Source organism: Melospiza melodia, chromosome 2 (assembly GCF_035770615.1).
Source record: "Melospiza melodia melodia isolate bMelMel2 chromosome 2, bMelMel2.pri, whole genome shotgun sequence".
Lineage (NCBI taxonomy): Eukaryota > Metazoa > Chordata > Aves > Passeriformes > Passerellidae > Melospiza > Melospiza melodia.
The window spans coordinates 76,049,338-76,071,757 of record NC_086195.1 but is presented as its reverse complement, the minus strand read 5'-3'; the positions used below and the strand labels follow the sequence as shown (position 1 = coordinate 76,071,757).

Genomic DNA, 22,420 nt, shown 5'->3' with positions numbered 1-22,420 from the left:
CTGAATTGTAGAGCCAGCTGGCTCAGCTGTTGGCATATGACAGAACAGTGGGAATTGAACCAGAAAACCCTTTATGAGGTTACTGTAACCTGGAATTCATGGCAATAATTTTAATGGGTGGGTGCTGTTCATCCCTTAGTAAAAGGAGCAGGATACAGAGGGAGAAGGTCTAAAGAATTTTCCATTATCATTTTTCAATTACATTAATAGTCAAAAAATAGAAAATTTATTCTGAAGACAGCTCTGGTTTCCTTGTATAGATTAAAAGTGTAATCCAACATTATTGGAAAATACTAATGTTCTTGGTTAACTCTTTCTAACAGATCAACAATTTTTTTTTTCAGGTCGAAAATTGAAAAAGTTTAACAAAATTAAGGTTGTGAGAACATTAGATGTTGCACTCCAGCAGCCAGCAGCCCTTCAAGATGAAAGCCAGGCTCTAACCCAAAGGCTGTCCTTTTCTCCAAATCAAGAAATACAGTTTGTTCCCCCAATGATAAGCGTTTTACGAGGCATTGAGCCAGAAGTTGTCTATGCTGGTTATGACAATACAAAACCTGAAACACCAAGTTCCTTGCTGACCAGTCTGAATCATCTTTGTGAGAGGCAACTTCTTTGTGTAGTCAAGTGGTCTAAATTACTACCAGGTAATATAATTTCTTATATGTAGTGAATTGTATTTAAGCAAATATTTCATGAGAGGAGCAGTCTAAAGATAATACTATTGACTACCTGTTAATTCTTTACAAATTCTGAAATTATTAAGCTTTCCCTTATCAGATAATTTAACTAATCAAATATATTTTAATAGGGAAGCACATTTGAAAGAATCCATCTAAATATTTAGATTCACTCCAAGTAAGCACAGGAGCTCCGACAGTTCCTGTATGTGATTGTTATTACAGCCTTTCTTCTATTTATTCATTTGATATAAAAAAGGTTGTATATCTGCTTATTCTTTATTCTTCTTATTACTAAAATGAATTTTTGAAAGCACCAAAAAGTAAAATTTTTATAAATAATACCAATTAGAAGTAAGCTGCTCACAAACAGACTGGTAATAAGAAGTAATTGAATTTATGAAGATCCACAACTGGATTGAAAAAAAAGATCCATGTTGTATATTTATGTGTGCTGTATGGTGATAGGGATCATCATCGTCATCCTGGGATATATAGAAATCAATATATTGAGGAGAAAGCCTGGAAAATAGTCTCATGTGAGCTCAGTTTTACACTGCTGCTGCAGAAAGCAGTAGTCTCAGTCACTGCTCTTCCCATTGCATTTGGAACTTAACAGACCTCTTGAGTGAATTGATTCATCTCACCAAATGGGAGGAAAAGAAACCTTGTTTTAGCCCTCTGTGTTTCCTGATGTCTTCAAGAACTGAACCAGTTCACTGAGGAGGAACATGAGTGCCAAAGCTTGCTTGAAGGAGGTAACAGGACCACACAATGAGGAACAGGAGTGCTCCTTTCAGTGGCAGGAAGCTATTAGTTTCACTCAGATAATTCGTGGCAATCTTTAAATTTTTCAAACAGCAAAAGCGATCAAACACAAGCTCACAACTGAATATGGTTCTCTTAAGTTGAATGCAAGAAAGGTGCTCATATTGGATGTTTTTGTGTGACAGCTGCATCTTATGGTAAGAACACTGATGTTCAAGCTATTGACATTCAATGAGATTTGGCTACAGTGATGATGTTACAAACTGTCATATTTTTACCAAAGGAAAAAGACATACATTCCTATCCTCTGAAACAGTCATTTTTGGTAAAATAAATTTTGGTGTGAACATTTCAAAATACTGGATCAGAACAAAAAGACAAGAGGTTAACTAAGATAGGCAGTTATTACCCAAGCATTGGAGAGCTACATCCCCAAAACTACTTGTCTTTCTAGGTGTTCTCAGTTTGATAGCTCAGATTTGTAATCTCAAAACACCTACTTAGCTGCTGTCTAAATGAGAATGATGAAATATTTTATCTTGAATTTCATTTCCAGGTTTTCGGAACTTGCATATCGATGATCAGATAACCCTTATCCAGTATTCCTGGATGAGCCTAATGGTTTTTGCCATGGGATGGAGATCATACAAACACGTCAGTGGTCAGATGTTGTATTTTGCACCAGATCTGATTCTAAATGAGTAAGTAGAATGCTCCCATGAATAACATGTTGAACTTTTTATGTGCCAATGGGAATGTGACTCCATTGAGGCTAAGATTTCATTCATTATTTGTTCTGTTTCAAAATTAATGGCCAAGTCCTCTGACCATATCAAAGTTTAGTATCTTTGGGAGTGGTTTTGTGGGAACCTCAACTATTCTGTGTACATGGTCAAGCAAAAGCAGTTCAAACAGAATTTTAATTATATAAGAAAAAAAAAATCATGCTGTCAGAAGATTTACTTCAATTTGTATGAATAAGTCATGAGTTAATGTTTACTAAATGGGACTGAGTGTGGGTTTTTTCGTTGTTTTTGTTTGGGTGTTTTTCGCAAATAGTTTGCCTAAAATCTAAATGCTCAGTAAAAAAAATACTTATCAAGTAGGAATTTTAATATAAAGGAAAAATTATATGAGACCGCTCTTTTCTGCTGGGGGATGGCAGAGGCTTTTTGGCTTGGATTTTCCTTCGCTATGCTACTTAATTTAGATAATCATCATTTCAGTCTTTGTCAGTTTTCCAGCTCCGCAAATTAATATTGTCAGACTTGTAATTTTATATTCTTTTGTTATAGTACATGGGAGGTTGCCAGGAACAGTAAAACATAATTTAATCCCTATATTTATTTTTCCTTAATACATTTTTTTTTCTTAAAATACTAAAAGAACTGTTATGAAGCAAGCTCAAAGAAAAACAGGTATTTTGTAAGACATGTTGTTTAAGGATTAAGGGGTGGATTTGCAGAAGATCTGGACACCTGATTTTAAAATCTATAGATGTGCAAGATCCTCCCAGTGAAGTTCTTTGTAGAAGATATTCAGTAGAGCCGACCCTATAGCTCCTGACCTTTTCTGTTTCAGATGACTGTAAATCACTGTGAGGTTGTTGAGTAATGAATTCTTTCCTGTCCCATTTTTATTAATTGTGCTGTACAAATTGAAATACTTAGAAGTGATGAGATTGAATTAATTTCTGACTGTATTGTTGTCCCAGCATAGTCTTATACATCTTATGGTTACATTCAGAAGAAACACAGAGTGAGTTGATAGCTTTAAGCAGTAATGTCATGTCTTGGAGTATCACCCCACTTGTGCACCACTGCTGATGGCTTGTGAAGAAGACTTTAAGTACTTTCTTTGGGAATGGTGTTAAGATTTATGAACCCTGATTGTAATCCACCAGAGACAGATTCTTATTATCAACTCAGGATCATCTATGCTGGGTGCTGACAACATATTCCTCTCTTGGTTGTAGAACATTTCACTCATCAGGGTCATACTAGAGATGTTATAAACAAGGAGATATAAAAAGTGAACGATGCACTGAATCATATCTGCAACTATTTATTGGAAACAAGTTAGCTTTTAGATCAGTAAAATGTAAACAACTTTATCTATGATGATGTCTAAGTTTGTACTTTAATGTTCACCTTAAGCAAGGGTAACTGCTGAACATTGCCAAAAAAGTTAGCTGTCCTGGTCATGCATCCCCATGACTTTAGCTGAGCTGGACCAAACCCTCTGTGGCTGCACTGTCAAACAGATGAGTTTATATGCCTGAGAGGTGCCCCAGAAAAAGCCATTCATTAGCGGATAGAGATGATCCCTGACATGACTCACCATGCAGGAGTGCAGGCACTAATGCCAGAATCACAGGAGTGTGTGCCTAGAGGTAGAAGGAGATAATAGAAGGTCCTTTTGCAGGGGCAACACTCACCATAGTTGTTTCATAATTACCAGGAAACCACAATCAAAGCTTGTGTCACAGCCATTCTATCATTTAGTGAACTGAGTTGTAATGCTTCTAGGGAAGGATGTTTTTGGTAGCATCAATTTCAGACCAAGAAAGCCAGTAGTGCTAGTTCGACAAAGATTTCTTTGTGTTAACACCCTGCAAGGACTTACCGTTCTTGTATTTTGCAGTGTCTGAAAATTTGAGTAAAAACAACATTTAAGCTGCTAAACCCTAAAAGCTGCTAATGCTCTTCATAGATAGTAATTAAGAAGAGATGCTACCAAAAAGGAATAGAAAAGGAGATTTAAAGTAGATGAAGAAACAAGTCTATTCAGGTCTAAAAGATTAAATTTCTATGGTTATGTCATGTAAGAGCTGGTACAAGATATCAGATGTTGAACAACATTGAAATAATTTTCATTCAAGCTGACAGTAACACTTTGACAAGAAAAAAATTCAATGCATTGAAAAAATCTTTTTTAAATGGTAAATATCCTGTTTTGTTTGCTGAGGTCACTACCTGCAGTCAGGTTGGAATGCTGATCTGAACTCACTAACAGGTGGGCAAGCAAAATTTAATCTTCTGGTTATTGTACCTAATTCATCTGGATTGGGATGCCACCTTTTAAAATCAGTCCAAATTATTGGATCATCAGGTTAATATGCAATGAATTCAGTCTAGATTAGAAATTTTGTAATGCTACCATTGCAGTCATTTCAGTTGGAAATTTGTCCTACTAAGTATATGCTATAATATATACTCAATATACCAAAATCACAAGGAGAAAAGTGGTATCAAAGTACTACAAAAAACCCCACAGTTTTATGTATTTCGTGTGTGATTTGTTCTGGTTACTTCTGTGGGAGTTCAGGAAAGGTTGTTTTAATGTCTCCATGTACTTATCATGTAACATTTTAACTGTTTCTTAAATGGCATAACATGCTACAGAGTAATATCATTGCTGCTAGAAGTACCAGGCTAGAGTTGCTACAAAGTATCTTGATACAGATATTTTTGGAAATCCTAAGAATAAGCTTTTCTATAGACTTTCAGATTTGTCTTCAGTTCTATGCTTTGAAACCTTTACGGAGATAGACGAATCTATTGACTTCTAAAATAAGATAGTACTTCACATTATTCATCAGGGTATTTTTAATTAGTAAACTCCCTTTATTTTTAGTGGTTACAGTTCAGCTTTGATAATTTTTGGTTTCTTTTCTGGACAGTAGTAACAGATTTAACATCCCAAATAATAGCACATTCATTGCAATAAAAAACTAGCATAGGAACAAAAATAATCAGAAAATTGTTTATGTGTATAAGCTTATCTTTAATTTTTGTAATGTGATAAACTGCTAATAAGACCTTTCTTTCGAGCAGTTAGTACTGGAGACATTCTTTGTCTTTGTTTACATGTTTTTTAATTTATTTTTTTAAACTTTTCTGGGTGTAAGACAGAGGATGAAAGAATCATCGTTCTATTCCCTGTGTCTATCCATGTGGCAACTCCCACAGGAATTTGTCAGACTTCAAGTAAGCCAAGAAGAGTTCCTGTGTATGAAAGCACTGTTACTTCTCAACACGAGTAGGTTCTTTTATTTCTTTTTAACACATCACTACTAAAAGGGTTTTGAACCATGTTGTTTAACTTGACAACTTGACAATCACTAAGCTCTATGGCTTAACAAATGGAACTGTCCTAGATGGAATGTCAGTATTGTAAGACTAAAAATATTTTTTCTAATGTTTATAAAGAACAAAGAATTTGTGATTCATTGTTGGTTTTATTGTACTGGGGAAATGTTGGATCCCTTTTGACATATGGCCATACTGTGTTACACATTTTCAAAACAACTGTGCAGTATTTCTGAGTGGAAACATCGGTTCAAGTGACTCTACACAGATTTAAAAATCTCCAACCAAATCAAAACAATCTTAAAAGTATTATAACACATTTAAAAATATTTAATAAATTATCAAGACTGAGGGCTTTATCTTGACCAAGATCTTAAAGCATGTTTGCTGAGATTTAGGGAAGTGGCCATGACAAACAATATAAGCAGTTATTCAGCTTTTTATAGTTATAAATAGGTGAAGTTTAGCACAGATATAAACAAATGGAAATGTTTTTCTTTGGTTTGTTTCTCTGGAAACAAAATCCGTGGTCACTTAATTATACGCATCTTTTCAAGAATGCAACATACAACTGCATTCCCCATTTCATAGGAAATGTGATTGCTCATGAACTTATCTTCCAAAATCTTCTCTGAAATACTAAAATTTGCATCTGCTAAGGCCATAATTGTTAGTTATGAATCCCCAAATAAAATTTTTTTAAAGTTATACAGGTGCTGTTAGACATGACAATAAGCACTTTTGAAAAATATAGTGGAAAGAATGTAAAAGTTTTGTTCTCAACACACAAAGGGGTCAGAGGAGAGATGTGCAAATCCTGCATGACCTGCTTCTTGGTTTTACAAAGTTTAGTTAATTGATAAGGAATTAAAATTTAATCCCTCTCAATCTGTTCATGGCTGGTATTTGCATAAACCCATTTGTAAAAAAAAACAAAACAAAACAAAAAAAACCTGGTCTCAGCAGAGAGTAAGTTTAAAAAGATATGAACATGGAAATTACTAAAAGAATGGCAAAATTCCATACACTCTGCTAAAGCAGTAAAGGTAATGTGGATAAAAATCTAAAAGTCCTGATATAACTCCAGCTGCTTTGTTAGAATATTAATGTTTTTCTTTTTTCAATGCTTTCCCCCTTGTTTTCATCCCAAATAAACTCTTTTCTATCTTCTAAAATTTCAGTTAAATTTAGATAAATTTGTGACAAATTTGTGATAAATTTCAGCTATCTCTGTTCCAGAAAGTTCATATCAAATTCAAAAAAGCATGACAGTGTTGGTCCAATCCCTCTAATTTTTGAGTGCATCAATTTAATGGAATTCATCCAGTTACCTTTCTTTATCAACTGCATTGCATTCAGAAACTATTTTTTTAAGATGATATGTTTTGTATATGCAGGAAATCACTTAAAAAAAAAAAAAAGTATTTCTACCTGTTCTGATGAGTTTTGCTTTTTGTTCTCTCCTGCATTTATTGTCTTATAGGAAAAAACAATTTGTCAGATCTTTGGGAAAAGAAACACACCTAATACTTGTTGCTGAGACATTTAGTAAACATTTGGTACTGTATAAATATAATTCCACAAAAGTATTTTCAAAAAGCCATATAACCTTGTTGTTGTTTTAAGGTGTTTCAAGACTACTTTTATTTTAGTCATGATGTTCATCTTAATCCACTTCAATTGTGAAAGTACAGCCATTTCAATCTTACGTGTACTAACAGTAAATCAAATCTAATCCTTTAGTCTCTCATTGTGCCTTCTGTTCAATTATTTAGATGAACTGTTTTTAACATTTTTAGATTATTCCAAAGCAGCAATAATTTGAAATAAACTGAGTGTCAATCTCGATACATTTCTAATTTTGAATGGACCCCCAGCCTAAGTTTTAGCATTATATTTGATTTCACAGTTTTTTCTTTGAGTTGGCTGAGGCTTAAATGTAATGCTCTCCAGACTTCTGATTTAAAGGAGTTTCTAAATCTTGTTACATAAGATTTTGGCTCGGTTAGTGCCACTGCATAAAAGTATCCTCATTCTTGACACATGTTCAGGGAAGGGAGCAGCTCAAATAGATAGCTACAAGGAACATTGGTCATTAGGTGGGAATGTGTCTTTTTGCAGAATTCAGAGGAAAAATGCCATTCATTGATGGAAGATAACTTCAAAATTAATTTGCAGGGGAAATATAAAGACTTAATTGCTGGTTTAGAGATGTAAGTCAAGGGTAACTTCCATCTAACCCTAAACTCCATCAGAGCCACTTTATATGAAAACGTTCATTAGTTCTCTGTAAAAGAAATATCCAGAATAATCCAGGCTTTGAAAATTAAACTATTCTTTTTCCATGACACTTATCACTAGTAGCCACTAACAGGTTCTTTTCTCAGTATTCTCTCCATGGCCTCAGTTTTATTCTCACACCTGACCTTTAAGAGAAGAAGGAGTTCAACCAGTTTCTCCTCCTTGCTCATTCTTCTAAAAGCTGTTCACCTTTAAGTCTCTGATCAGTTCTATTAAGTGAAAGAGGTTCAAACAGGAGGTCTGAGCCCTGGCAGCTTTACTGTCTGCACTGCTTTAGAGCTGTTAGTTCATTCCTTGACTCCATTTTGAAGCACTCCAGCTAGATCTCTCTACCACAGATTTGCTGTGAAGAGGGCAGACCCTCAGCAGGGTAAGCACGCATCAGTCCCTAACGTGTTTCCCCAAAGACAGGAGTGGCTCTTGAAGCCTTTTTTCCCCCAGCTAACACATGTAACTGAAGCTTAGGGATATTTCTAGTCATAAGGCAGTTAGCAAAATGAACTGTTTGCTCCTGGTATATCCTTTTAACTAATTTTATCACTGGTTTTGGAGTAACTCCTGAAGGGGAAGAAGTACCTGGCACATAATAATGAATTGCACTGTACAGCATGAAATACTGTAAATTTTTCCTGTACTTGAAATTTCAGTGCCTTTAGAGTAAATTGTAGCCCAGCTGATTTGGTTTTTTTTTTTAGTTCCTTTGGAAGGTCTAAGAAGTCAAAGCCAATTTGATGAGATGAGAACAAGCTACATCAGAGAACTGGTGAAGGCAATTGGTTTGCGCCAGAAGGGCGTTGTGGCCAACTCACAGCGTTTCTATCAGCTTACAAAACTGATGGATTCCATGCATGATGTAAGTTGATTTATTAATGCTTTCTGCTCTTTATGTAAGAAGGAATTTCCTAAAAGTAATTCTATGGAAGGGAGTCATCAGCATTGCTAAACAACAGAAGAACAAACAAAAAACTCCCTTATTGTGTATATTTGTGTGAATAGATAGCTCTATATTCAGCATCAGTATTTGTATTGTGCACATATTTTATGGTATACCACATGAAACATGCATTAGAGTGCTACCATTTTGTTTAATTTTTAGTGTATTATAACCAGTACAACTGTGGGCTTTGGTAGGGGTGGTGTATATGTGTGTGTGAGCACGTGTATACTTGTTCAGGAGAATAGTGTGAGGTAGAGGCAATTCAAGTTGCAAAGTCAGACTACTAAGAATTAGTGAAAGGCAACCAAGATTGGATTTCCAACCTTAGTTCAACTGGTTTTATGTGGGTATTCTGTACCACTTTTTCAGTATCTGTCTAGGTTTAGAAATTGAGTAATCTTTGACAATTCTAGATACCATACCCTGGACTCTTGAACTCAATGTTGATTGTGAGAAACTCCTAAGGAGTTCAAGGTGGACAGGACTTTTGCATCTTTTCATTCTTCAGAACTCAGCAAATCTGCATTTTATTTTAATTCAATCTCTTCCTTTTAAATGCATACAGTAAAATAATCTGTGAGGAAGAGAAAGAGGGAGAGAGGCTTGCTGCAAAGTAACAAAGTGGTATTTGATCCATGGAGTATTTTCATTCAAGTCCTGTTTCAGCTCAGGCTGGTAAGGTGGTGGGAGATACAAGGAAAAGAAAAATCATCACGCTGGAGAGATTGTGTGATGTTAAAGCCTAAGGTAGCAGAAATAGTCCAATATTTAACAACATAATGGTCACTGGTCTGAAATAAAAATTGGAATCTCTCAGGGAGGCCAGAAGAGATGTAATAATCATGTGTTGAGCAGTTGCTTTCAAGGGATTAGAGTCTGTGGAGTTCAGTGTTTGCAGCATACACTGATATGATCATAATGAAAACCATATCAGAGCTCACAGGTAAGTAGTAAATGCTGCCTCTCAGAGCAGTGTTTAAATAGCAGGTAGTGACCAAAGCACACACATGAATGTGAGAATAAGATATAAGGTTGAAAGCTTGTTAAGTAGTTGCCATTGTTTGTCACATACATCTTGAGTGAGGGTGATACTACTTTGTAGTATTAGTGAAGCAGTGGTTTTATATGACTTGCCATAGCTATATGTATGGTTTTTGCCATTAATAGGGTCTGACAAGTACCCTCATTTTCAAGAAAGGACAGGGTAAGGTATAGAATGATGTGAGCTGATGAATGTGTAAGTGGTTGACAGCATGTTTATGTGGCTGCATTACTGTTAGCCTGATTGATCATGTTTGTATTTTATCAAATCCAGCTGGTGAAACAGCTCCATCTCTTCTGTTTGAACACATTTCTCCAGTCCCGAGCACTGAGCGTTGAATTCCCTGAGATGATGTCAGAAGTGATTGCTGCACAGCTACCCAAGATTCTAGCAGGGATGGTGAAACCTCTTCTCTTTCATAAGAAGTGAAATGTCTTTTCTCTTATCACAGAGATGATACCTGGGTCATTTTATGTTTGTTTATTTTGGTCAAGATTTTGCAATGTCAGGACTTCAGCATATTTGACATACTTACCCTGCCGACTGCTTTATACCTGTAACATACACAAGCCATTCAAGCTTGATGTACATATTGTGAGTTCCTGATTCCTTAACTGCAAAAATCACAACAGTCATAAGAAATGTTTTGTAAACTTGTCTAAGCTGCTTTTTAGATTTGCATATGAATGACAGTGAATTGACTTTCCAGATTTCTAACAACAGTTATACATTTTTCTTACACATTGCACACTCTTGAATTTCTGGTGTGACATGGTGCAAAATTTTTACTTTAGCACATTGTGTGCATGGGTACATGTGGGCATGTGCATAATGTGGGATTTTGGAGGAATTAAAATAAATATTGCCCACATTTTCTTACGGATATTTTACTTTTTATTACTGCAATGCCATCAGAAATAAATAATGTGCTAGGCACACAGTGTACATTCATACTCACATCTGTGGTCATGTTGCATTGAAACTCTTGATCCAGCATACTGTTTTCTGCATCATTCAGTGGAGCTCTTCTTCAAAAATCAGAAAGTTTAGGAAAATTTCAGTGTGTATTACACCAGAAGTAATGTGTATGCAAACCCACTAAGCTTTGGTTTGTGTTATTTTTCCTTAAAAGTTCAGCACTTACTAAGGCTAAATCACTTAGCTGTAATCCTAAATTCATCAACTCGTACATTCTCTATTTCAGAAGCTTTAAATAGAGATGTTTTCACTGACTGCAACTCTTAATAATCTTAATGTTTTGAATTCCAATGCTGAACACTCAATCAGCATCAAATTATAGTGAGATCAGATGCAAAAAGAAATGGAAAATATGACTGCAAACATTTTGATACACATCAGACTCATTTCAGTATGATTTACTGGAGCTACATATTTTCTATTTTAAAAGCACACCATTATAAATGGAGTAACTGTAAAAAAGGAATTGGACTCAATTAGCTTTATATTCATGTTTTACCATAGAAATGAATATTCAACTGAAAAATTACAATGTGGTGATTTTTGTTCCTTTGATACGGTTATGAAGCAACTCATGCATTTAAGGCAGTAAATTGTAGATATATTCAAAAAACAGAGAAACAGGTAAACCTTAAGAAGAATTTATGAGTGTATTAAAATATGACAGATTTTGCCAGACATTACAAATGATATGTAAACATAGGAAATTGTGAGTCTTGTTTGGATACTTCTGGCCTTATGCTTTTGCTTTTGCCCATGGCTTGTTAGATGTCCCCATTGTGTGGCTGTGTCCTGCTGGTGATGTGTAGCTTGGTCTGTCCAGACATATCCTTGTCACATGAACAAAGGCCCCTGGAATACAAGTTCAGTATCCCCAGTTAAATCAGGGTACCCCTCATTAAAAGTGATGTTGCTTGTTGGTAAAAATTACATCTTGGTTCTTGAAAAAACTGCGGACAACTGACAAGTACAGGAATGTCTCAAGGTGTCCTTACTGGTCATAATTTCCTAAAGCCAACGAAGAAGAATCTACATTACAACTGGGAATAAGAGCATTTTTGAGATCCCCACATATCAATACAAAACCCACTAGAGCTGGTGCAAATGTGTGACCCTAGATAAAGTGGTATAGACAGACTTCTGTGTTAGTTGACAAGGTTTGTCATTTCTAACTGCCCAGGAAAGCAATGTCTTTGATATTCCATACAGTCTGACTTTTAACTGTGATCCTTAAAGCAATTATGTTTTAATAAATAGCACAAAATTCTTTATTTCTACATTCTGATTTTTTTTCTTTATTTTGTGTTTGCATTCAGCAAATGTGATTTTCAGTAAAAAAATCCATTTCAGTCATTCCACTTTCATGTAACAACTGTATTTCCATGCATTCTTTTGGAATTGAAGTATTGTCACATGATTTACCACCGAGTAAGCAGACCGTCTATGTTACTGTTTAGATTAAACTGATAACAGAAACTTCCCACAGTAAAAATTACTCCTCACCACGCTAATTTTGAAATTAGATGACAGATCAGGCAGTATGTTTGCCTTAGGAATGCATGAATCTGCCTACATCTGTGTTTTACTCAATCCCTAAGTGGCTGACATGTCACCGTGTCCCATGAACTTGGCAGATTAGTCTGAAATGCACTATATTTGCCTCAAAGGCATAATCAAAAAGGAAAAAAAGATACCTTTAGGGAATAGATGACAAAGCTTAAAAACATTCTCAAATTGTATTTCTGAAAGATCTCTAACTCACAGAAAAAAGTCCCAAAAGTTCGTGGCCATGATGAATTCACTGCACAAGATAGAATGATTGGGGAATTGTGTCTGCTATAAGTCTGAAAGTCCTGTGATCATTATGTGGTTGTATGAAGTTTGGGAAAAAAAAACAGTGATAAACCCAGATTATAAGATGGCCTTTAATGTCCATTTTGATATTGTCATTTGCTCTGGGTTATGTAGAGACTGTGAATAGTGGAAAAGGAGCTGGGGGTGCTGGCAAGCAGCAGCTGAGCATGATCCAGGGTGTGCCCAGGTGGCCCAGAAGGCCGATGGCATCCTGGCCTGGCTCAGCCAGGTGTGGCCAGCAGGAGCAGGGCAGGGACCGTCCCCCTGTCCCCAGCACTGCTGAGGCCACAGCTCCAATCCTGTGCTCAGTTCTGGGCCCCTCAGTGCCAGAGAGACATTGAGGGGCTGGAGCGTGTCCAGGGAAGGGCAGCGGAGCTGGGGAAGGGTCTGGAGCACAAGTGCTGTGAGGGGCAGCTGAGGGAGCTGGGGGTGTTCAGCCTGGAGAAAAGGAGGCTCAGGGGGCCCTCAGCACTCTCTGCATCCATCTGAAAGGAGGGTGCAGCCAGGTGGGGTCAGGAGTCGACCTCTTCTCCTGGGTAACAACTGGTAGCAGGAGAGGATGTGACCTCAGGCTGTTCTAGAGGAAGTTCAGGTTGGATATCAGGAAGAACTTCTCCATTGAAAGACTGGTTAAGCGTTGGAAGGGGCTGCCCAGGGAAGTGTTGAAGTCACCATCCCTGGAAGTGTTCAAGAGATGACTGAACTTACTTCTGTGGTTTAGTTGACAAGGTGGAGATCAGTCAAAGCTTGGACTCAATGGTCTTGGCAGGTCTTTTCCAAACTAAATTATTCTGATTCTGTGAACATTGATCAGTACACCTGATTTCTTCCTTCCCTACAGAAATCTTGTGTATTATGACTTTTCAACCCTGCAGCAATGTTCAGAGAGGAATTACTTGATTTTTTTTACTGAGTACAAGGTTTTATAGTTGTGTGTGCTTATGTCCTTTAACAGTTTTTTAAAGAGCAAAGCATTTTGGACCTGAGCTTTACAAATAGGTCTAAATAGACATCTTGTAGTGCTTCTCAATATATTGAGCAAGGCAGAGTGCTGGATCTTCTTATGGTGTGTTTGTACACTAGGAATAACAGGTTTCAGCAGATGGACTTGTCTTATTTTCTGACATTTAGGATGTGCCTGACTACATTTTAAAAGTATGAAACCTATTGCATTAATTAGAAAGCTTGCCAGCCATCTTCTACAGGCTTTTGTTTCAAGCTATGACTAAAAGTTCTTCATGCACTGAATAATGCAGGCTGTGTCTGAAGCTAAGCCTCTCCTGTTCTGTGCAGTTGAGTATTTTTGACCAAAGCCCTTCAGCCCTACCTTCTGTTGGTGCTTGAGTGAAGCAAACAAACCAACCCATGAAGTCATCAGCTTCCTTTCAGCTCTGTGCAGGTATCATATTTATGGCTTTTAAACAATGTTTTGGGGGTTGAGGTGCCTGGCCATGGCAGCTCACCTGTGTTTGGAGAGGTGAGACCTCCAGCCCCTGCAAGCTGTTCTCTTTGTCCGTGAGCTGCTCGGCAGTTGTGCTTGCTGTGGTCCAAGAAACACAAAAGATCAAACACTTGGCTCATGTTTTCAAAGATCTCAGCTGTATCCACAGCTGAAACCAGCCTTTAGGGGTGAAGGAATGTGGGTTCCTTAACACCTAGTCCATGACAGAGGGAAATGTGTTCTGAAAAGTTTTCAGTTGATTTCATGGCACTTTGAAATGGCCTGGTTATATGTGTGCATAATAAATATACATAATAATTTCTGATCTGCAGCTGTTTCTTCAGCTGCACTGGGGTTATGCTTTCTTGTGCTATATGTGCTACATATAAACTTTCCCATTGAAAGTAAGACCTAAATTTGTGTTTTCTGACAGTCAATGCCTTGTTTGTACCTTAGCTGGGTTTTTTTCTTTCTTTTCAAGTAGTTCTCTCTCCATTACATTTGCTGGGAAGGTGAGGTGCTTTCCTGTGTTCCTACCGACACCCAAATATTCATCTCAGTTACCAGTGATGTGCCAGGGGCATGAACAGCAGGGATCCTACAGGAATCCTTCCTCTCCTCTCCTCCCTGCCCAAAATTAAGGTTGGTTTATCTGCAGAGCAGGAGAGGATGGGGCTGCCCTCCCCCCATGCAGTGCAGCTCTGAGCACACATTTCTTGCCTTACAGGCTGTTTGTGGCAGGCTGACCTTTTTTTCATTCCAAGAAGTCAGCTTGCAGCCACAGAGCTTATATCCAAAGCCCTCCCAACTTTCCACGGCTCAGAAGCCTGTGAGCATACTGCCAGGCTGGACTGTCAGCATTGCTGGATTTATTGGTTTGTACTGCTTTGTGTCATGGTGACCTGACTTGAACAGAGATTTGCTTTTAGTTTAGCTCTCTTTTTCCCTTGGAAGATGAAAAGGAAAAAAACTCTAATATTTTAGGTATTTTTTGGTTTAAAATTTCCTTTTTTTTTTCAATGAACGCTATTAATTTATTAGATTGATGTTATTTGCATGCAGAATGGTACTGTAGCTTCTCAGATGCTTGGACAGGAACATGCAGTAAAAGGTGACTGTACAGATATTAATAACTAAGTTAAAATTTATCTGTGTGTTTACCTTTAAGAGAAAATAAATAACACACAGAAAATAGTCTTTAAGTGCTCTTGGAACTATGCAGCAGTTGCATAACTTCAAATACATGAGCAGTGCTGCTCCTTTGATGATTTTTTTGCTCACATTTAGGAATTGTTTTCCCTGGGTTGAGCCCACAGTGCTCTGTATGGGGCATTTAAGCATGTATAGAGGACGTCAGATAGTGGTGAGCTTTCATTTAATTCTTGCATATCCTTTAAAACTGGCACCACTTCAATTTCTTGCTGGTGTGGGGTGGGCTCATTATAAAAATACCATCACAAGCCTTTTAGTCATAGATCATGTTTTTCTGACCATGAAAACTATGTTACCTTTTCACCTCTATGGGTACAATAGTTCCACCAATTTAACATTCAGGCATATCAGTGAGGAAGTTCTCACAGTGTCATTTAAATAGTCTCACTCTATTGCATTTTCCCACACTCAATTCAAATACCTACCCAGCCAGTTCATGACTAAAATCTCATTTTCCTTTGTGGAGGACAAAAAAAGAAATAAATCATTGTCAGGAAATCAGAACACTGCATCAGTGAGCTTCAAACAAGGGGCTAGATTGAATGAGAAGCAGGTAGGGAGCATAATAATCACCTTTGACTTTGCATCAGAAATAACTGGGCAGAGAAATAGAGAGACCTTTGTGTTATACAGGTGAGATTTATGTGAGCATCACCATAAGCTGCTCATTCCAGGGATGTACAGTTCTCTCAGAGGCCTGTTTTCCATATGCTGGATGGGAATGTAGGAATGCTGTTACACTTCATACCCTTTATTGTTGGGTGATGTCCAGTGTGGGACTCTAATCTGCGATATCTCCAGTTGGGAACAATGTTCTCACTATGGTGCTGCTCAAAGAAATTGATTTATTCTGGCAGGCTGTCTTGGCTATATGGAGCATGAATAAGGGAAGCACCAGAGCAACATGTGCATGGCAGTGTGAATCCACAAAGGTGTGGGTGTGATCTTACTGAGAGTATTTGAAAAAGAAACACCTGGCCACCTGCAGTCAATATGTTCCCAACCATTTCCCTAGATTCCAGCAACATTCCTAAGAGTAAAACATGGATTTTGATGGAGGCATAATCTGTTGTAGACAAAGGGCAACACACTTGACAAAAATTTACCACTGTTAAATAGAAAAAACTGTGACATGATTCTGTCAGGACAGGCTCTCAGCTCACCTATGGGGCATTACACACAATGGATGGGAATAATCATCTTTTGGCACTGTCATCACCACACACCAAGCAGTGGCAGCTGAGGATGTCAAGGCTTTTCATTTGAAAATTTAGATGTTTTGTGTCCTAAAGCTCAGCTTACAGAACAGTCACACTGCACTGGCCAGTTCATTTCTTACAATAATTTTACACACTCACATCCCCAGTTGCTGTTAGAAGCAGTTCCTAGTGATGGCTACAGCCAGCTTAGGTTTTACTGGGAGACAGAAACTGCCTCCCTTTCTCAAGCTTCACAATACAGGTCATGTGTCTCTTTGGCTGCCCACAGCCAAAAGGTTCCACAAATCTGACATTAAAAAAAAAAACAAACAAAAAACCAAAAAGAACTCCAAACATCTGAAATTTTGAAAATACTACTTAATGAAGTTTTCCACTTAAAGTATCCTTAAAAGCAGTCCCTGAAGACAGACATTAATTTTAAGAAAAACTACATGATAGAGAAAAGCATAAACCAAAGCTGGGCACTTCTGGAATGCATGATCTGTTGAAGTTTCTGAATTTCTTACAGCATCTAAATCCCAGTTTCAAATACTTGTGAAACATTTATTCTCCACTCCTTCCTGTGCCTTCAACACACCTGCTTTTCCCAATGGGTTTCTTGGATGTGTAATACATTAACACTTTGTAGAGTCTTTGTAATCCTTAATGGAAAAAATTTGTAGAAAGACAAATACTCCTTAATTTTGAGACATCTTTCGACTGGTCTTCATATTTCTCTGTATTTAACATTCAGGATCATGACAGATACAATTTATGCTTGGCTGCTATTTTTATTTTTGGAAAAAAAGACTTGTATAAGATTTCTGTATTTTCCTCTTGAGGAGCTTTCATCTCTATATTTGTACAACTGAAATAATAGCTTCAAATATTTTTGCAAAGGTGTTGTCTTGCCACATTGTGTCATGTCCAATAAACTGGGGATGTGCTTGCTTTGTTGTAGTATGAGATGTGCAAAAGTCCTCTTGGTGGAGACACTTGTGCTGCAGTCCTGCAGGCCAGCTGCTGGGGGGCTGATTTTGGGGGAATACTTTGGCAGCTCCAGGTTAGAGACAATGCACGCTGATTAGTCATCACTGAGTTCACACCTGTATGGCTGGGAAAGGGTAGGTGGGGGGGGGGGGGGGGCGGGCAGAATTCTCTTCCACATTTTTTGCCATTCAAACCCTCTACAAGACAGGACACAATGAAACCTCATTTAATTATTTAATTACTTATTTATGTCTTTATTTATTCTTACATGGAAGGTTGTGACTTTAATCAAAACTGAAGCAAACTGCCAGCTGATAGAAGCATCAAAATAAATTACAATGCATTTCTGATCTCCTGGCATAAACACATCCAAAGGGAAAGTTTATTAAAAACTTTATTTAAAAAGCCTGCCCTGCAGTGCAGAAGGTCCAAGCACAGCAGCACTAGCAAGAGGTGCTGATGTGAGAGCACAGACTGTGGGAGAAGAGGTGCTGGCATGGCACTGCTGGTCCAGACCAAAATACTCAGCAACAATACAGCTGAGTAGAGACACCATTAGCACAGCAGCCTACACATTGGGTCATCATTAATTTGTAACTATTTCAAAGCCAGGGTTTCAGAATAAATTGTCCCTGGACTTTACAGAGCCAGTCCACACCAAGAGCTGGGGCTTTGTGCTGCCAGAATTGGTCAGTGCCTGATCTGCCCTCTGAGGTGCAAGATGCAGCACACCAGGATGCATCCATCCACCATCCATCCACCCTGGGATGCTCAGTCATGGGGGAGAAGAGCTTCATTGTTGCCGGTCATGGACCTGGACTGGTGCAACCTTTCCTTGGCTGCACCAACGGGGCTGCACAACATCACCCTGGCTTTTAGGGAACTGACTCCAGTGCTCGGTGATCCTTCCCTCATCCCTCTGCTTCCCACCCTGCTGCCCTGTGATGTGGTGTGCAACAGGCAAGGAGTGGGAGCTGCAGCCTGGAGAGTGGCACAGGCAGAATGGCTGGGAAATGCCAGGTGTTCTCCATCAACAGGAGAGACCACCCCCCTCCTTTCCTGTCCAAGGCAATACTGGCAAAAAACTGGTTTAGATGTCACCTCTTGCTAAGGATGTGCTGCAGTGTTAGTGTGCCCTCAGAGAAGGATTAGTCATGCCAACAATGCCAATACTCATGGACATAATTTCCACATAGCACAGAACATCTTGAAAGTGATGTTGCAGGTTCATTTCTTAATGTCCTCATTCTTGTCAATTGATATCTTGGATGTTACCAGTGCTCCATGTACACATCACAGTTTGACAGCACTGGGACTTACCACACAGATGATTCATTTTCCAAATTAATTTAGTTTTAAGCATTCCATGCAGTATAAAACAACTTGGGAAGGCATTTAGTCAGTACAAAAATACATGAATTTCTTTTACATGGAAGTTCTATTAACAGCTAGCACACAGAAGAAAATAATCTCTGAGACACTTGAACTTCAAGATGTCAAAGTGAAAGAATGTGGTCCTACTTGAATATGCAGTGGAGCAGATCTTCATTGGAACCTTTATTTGGGCCCCCATTATTTATTTACACAATGGTGTTCCTCAGAATTGAGTGGAATAGCTTTGTGTGTGTATCTATCTATCTATCTATCTATCTATCTATCTATCTATCTATCTATCTATCTATCTATCTATCTATCTATATGTATCTATATATAGATAAATATCTCTGTATGTAATCTATAGATCTATAATCTATCTATCTATATATCTATATCTGTGTATCTGCTCTGTCCCAAATCAGCCTCAATGCATGCCTCTTTTGCTCAAGGATAGTCTGGGGTTTTATTCTTTTAAACAGACGTGGTAATAGAAGGGTATAAAAAATAAAATAAGATTACTCATTATTTGACATAGCATGTCCAAACCCTTTGAGGTAGAAGGTTTTGCTTTAACTTTTGCCAGATGAGAGTCCCCCTAAATGAGATAGGATTTTTATTGTGACATCTCAGACTCCACAATGATTGAGGTGCTCTGGAGCCTGACTCATCTCTGCACGGCACAGTGAGCTTCCTCTTAAACATACTAACAAGTAAAGCAATAATCACTGCCTGCCTACAAGGAAGGCAGAGCTGGCATTTTGTGATTGTCTAAATGAAAGAAATGAGCGGTGTCAGAGATGCTGCCCTGTGGGAATTCAGATGAAACCATCATTTGCTTTCCTGTGTGTCAGTAATGAAGGTGTTGCAGCACTGGAGATGGCACCAAACTGAGCCAAGGCTGAGGTGATGCTCTGAGGTCCAGTATCCTCAATCACCCCCTGTGAGCTGCCCTCGCTTTCTTGTTACCACTGTGTCACTCAGATATTCCTGCAGGGAAGGCTGACCTAAACGTGTGCCAGGGAAAGGGCCGTGCTTGTTTCTTCTGCCTTCAGGTGAGGAGCTATTTGTGAGAGATTCACACAAATAACACCATGATAAACACTCTGTCTTGATTGTCCCTCTGGATATAAACTATCCAGCCAAGCTAATTAGCTAAAAAGCCACAATATTCACCTGAGTTTCTCATGCTGATGTGCTTACAGATGTCATTATTATGATCATGCTTACATTTGGTTTCTCAGGTCATTTAGGAAATATTTCAAGGCATCATTTGAACAAAGATGAGGAAAAAATATTAAGGCAAGGGTTTGGCAGAGGCAGACTTGGTTCTGTGTTGCTCTGAGGGTAAATATAATTGTGCTGGTTTGTTTTGTATTGTCTGAACTTCGGGGGGATGGGGAGGCAGGGAGAAGGGCCCATCTGGAAATGTTACAAATCACAGCTGGAAGAGGGTGACACACTCCTATGGCATTCACTGCACATTTCTCAGGGAAGGTCTGGGGAGAAGGACATTGTGCAGAGTGGCCATATTTCCCATCAAAGGCAGGCAGTTTGTCCTAATTACAGAAAAGAAACAGCCCTTCACAGGACCAAACAAAAGCACCCCTCGAGCAACAGCAATAGCAGGAAATAATAAACTTTTAAAATGACAATTTAAGATGAGATTTTATGTAAGGACATATCTGCATCGCAGCTGCCCAGCAAAATTTATTTGCACCTAAATGTCTCTGAGGTCTCTGCTATCTGCCTGATTCCTTTAGATGCCCCTGGAGGGTGCACCAGGGCTCCCCAGTGTGGTTTTTGTCTTTTCTTCTTGTGGATTTTCCCTGCTGAGAGGCATCCTGCTTGTTTTGTGGTAATTCAGGGCTCACAGCTGTCGCTGCTCACACAGTCTCTGTTTCCAGCACTTTGTGCTCAGCCTCCCAGCTCAGGTGCACTGAAACCCTTGTTACCTTCTGGTGAGGCGCTTGCAAGCAGCACATGCTCTATTCATGTCCTGCATGCCAGGTAATTTATTTGGAGGAACACTCCATGGATCAAGCTCAGGTTTCTTATCCCCCCCACAGTGTGTGGCTGTCTCACCTGCTTGTGCACTGTGCTGGTGTTTCCCTGGGGCTGCCCTGAGTGTATGGTCATCCCTGGACCACGGAGAGCCCAAACGAGCTTGGCTGGAGGGCATTGCCCTGAGCTCTGCTGTGCTGTGACATGCTGGGCACCGTCCACGCCCCACCCTGCCCCAAGCCCACCCAGGGCTGAGCCCCCCCACCTGCTGCCATAGCCAGAGCACAGCACAGCAAACCTTGTTTTGAAAACACCCCAAACCCAGATGCGCTGCATGTTTCCCTTTGCACGTGTGGGGTTTTTTTGTAGCAATACAAAAGCAATAACTGCCGACAAAGCTAAATCGCTGATGTTTTTCATTCAGATGGAACTGTGATCCCTTCTAAGGGCACCCAAGAACCATTAACAGTAATTTTAAATGAAATACAGCCGTGCTGGGTCTAACTAATCAGTTCCTCAATTATACTGGCAGAGAGATGTATTTCAATTACCCAAGTACTTTCAAGTGAATTAAGACTCCTTTCTGTACCGGCTGTGGAGGTCACTCAATGTTCCCATGAATCCCTGCATGTTTACATTAAAAAAGCACACCATGATCTTTGGCAAAGGCACTTGCTCTAGGTTAGTTCAGTTTTTGAGCTTGTTGCCATAAATACAATAGAAAAGAAGCCAAGCATTGCAAAAGAAGCCAAGAATATCTTTCAATACTTTGTTTCTATACCAGCGATTAATCCAAATGACACAGGAAAAGTTTTATAAACATGAAATAAAATTTTAAAAGATGAAAGTGCAGATACCTTATTTACCATGTTTAATGAGCAGTGTCTGTGTTAGAAAGGTTGGTTTTGAAGGAATGCATCATGCCAAACTAATGAGAAAATGTTCTGAACCAGGACCTGAACTGACTTTGCCACCTGCTCAGTTTATCTCTATGCTGTTTCCCTGGATCACTGAAGTTTCTCCTCTTCAGGCAGGAGGCTGTGGCCAGCCTGGCTCATCTCAGCACACATTCTATACCAAAGCAATTCCACACATCACTTTCTCCATAGCTGACATTGAAGCCTTATCAATAATAAAGCCAAAAATACTAATTTTTTCCAAACACATGAGAATCATTCCTGGTAAGGAATGCAGCCAAGTAACGAGATGTGTCTTCATCCTTTCTGGTAAGAAGCAGAGATGTCTCTGCCCTTGACAGTTTTAAATTAGGTGTTAGTGTGGTAATTCAACACAGTTGCATTGATTCAACAGCAATTTAAGTCTTTTTACATTTGAATGTTCATTGAAATGTGAAAACACAGCATATCAGACAGAACACAGGCTTCCCGGAAAAAAAAAAAAATTGTAGTTATTCCCTGATGTCAAGTAAAATGGGACACTGTGAAAATGAGTATGAGAACTATTTTAGAGCTTAGACTAGACTGCAAAGTAGTGTTCATTCACTCACTCCTGCAGATCAGGGGCTCTGAAGCTGAGAAGCCTCCTTTCC

General features: G+C 38.6%; 1 protein-coding gene across 1 annotated transcript in view; it reads left to right on the top strand.

Moving 5' to 3' along the window:
• Window positions 1-17,454, top strand: part of PGR (progesterone receptor) — a 36,667-nt gene extending 19,213 nt beyond the window's left edge. The window contains exons 4-8 of the mRNA XM_063148901.1: window positions 345-647; window positions 2,005-2,149; window positions 5,359-5,489; window positions 8,536-8,693; window positions 10,093-17,454. Of these exons, the coding sequence (XP_063004971.1) occupies window positions 345-647; window positions 2,005-2,149; window positions 5,359-5,489; window positions 8,536-8,693; window positions 10,093-10,248 (893 nt within the window). The 3' untranslated portion in view covers window positions 10,249-17,454. The remainder of the gene's footprint in view (window positions 1-344; window positions 648-2,004; window positions 2,150-5,358; window positions 5,490-8,535; window positions 8,694-10,092) is intronic.
• Window positions 17,455-22,420: the final 4,966 nt, after the last annotated feature.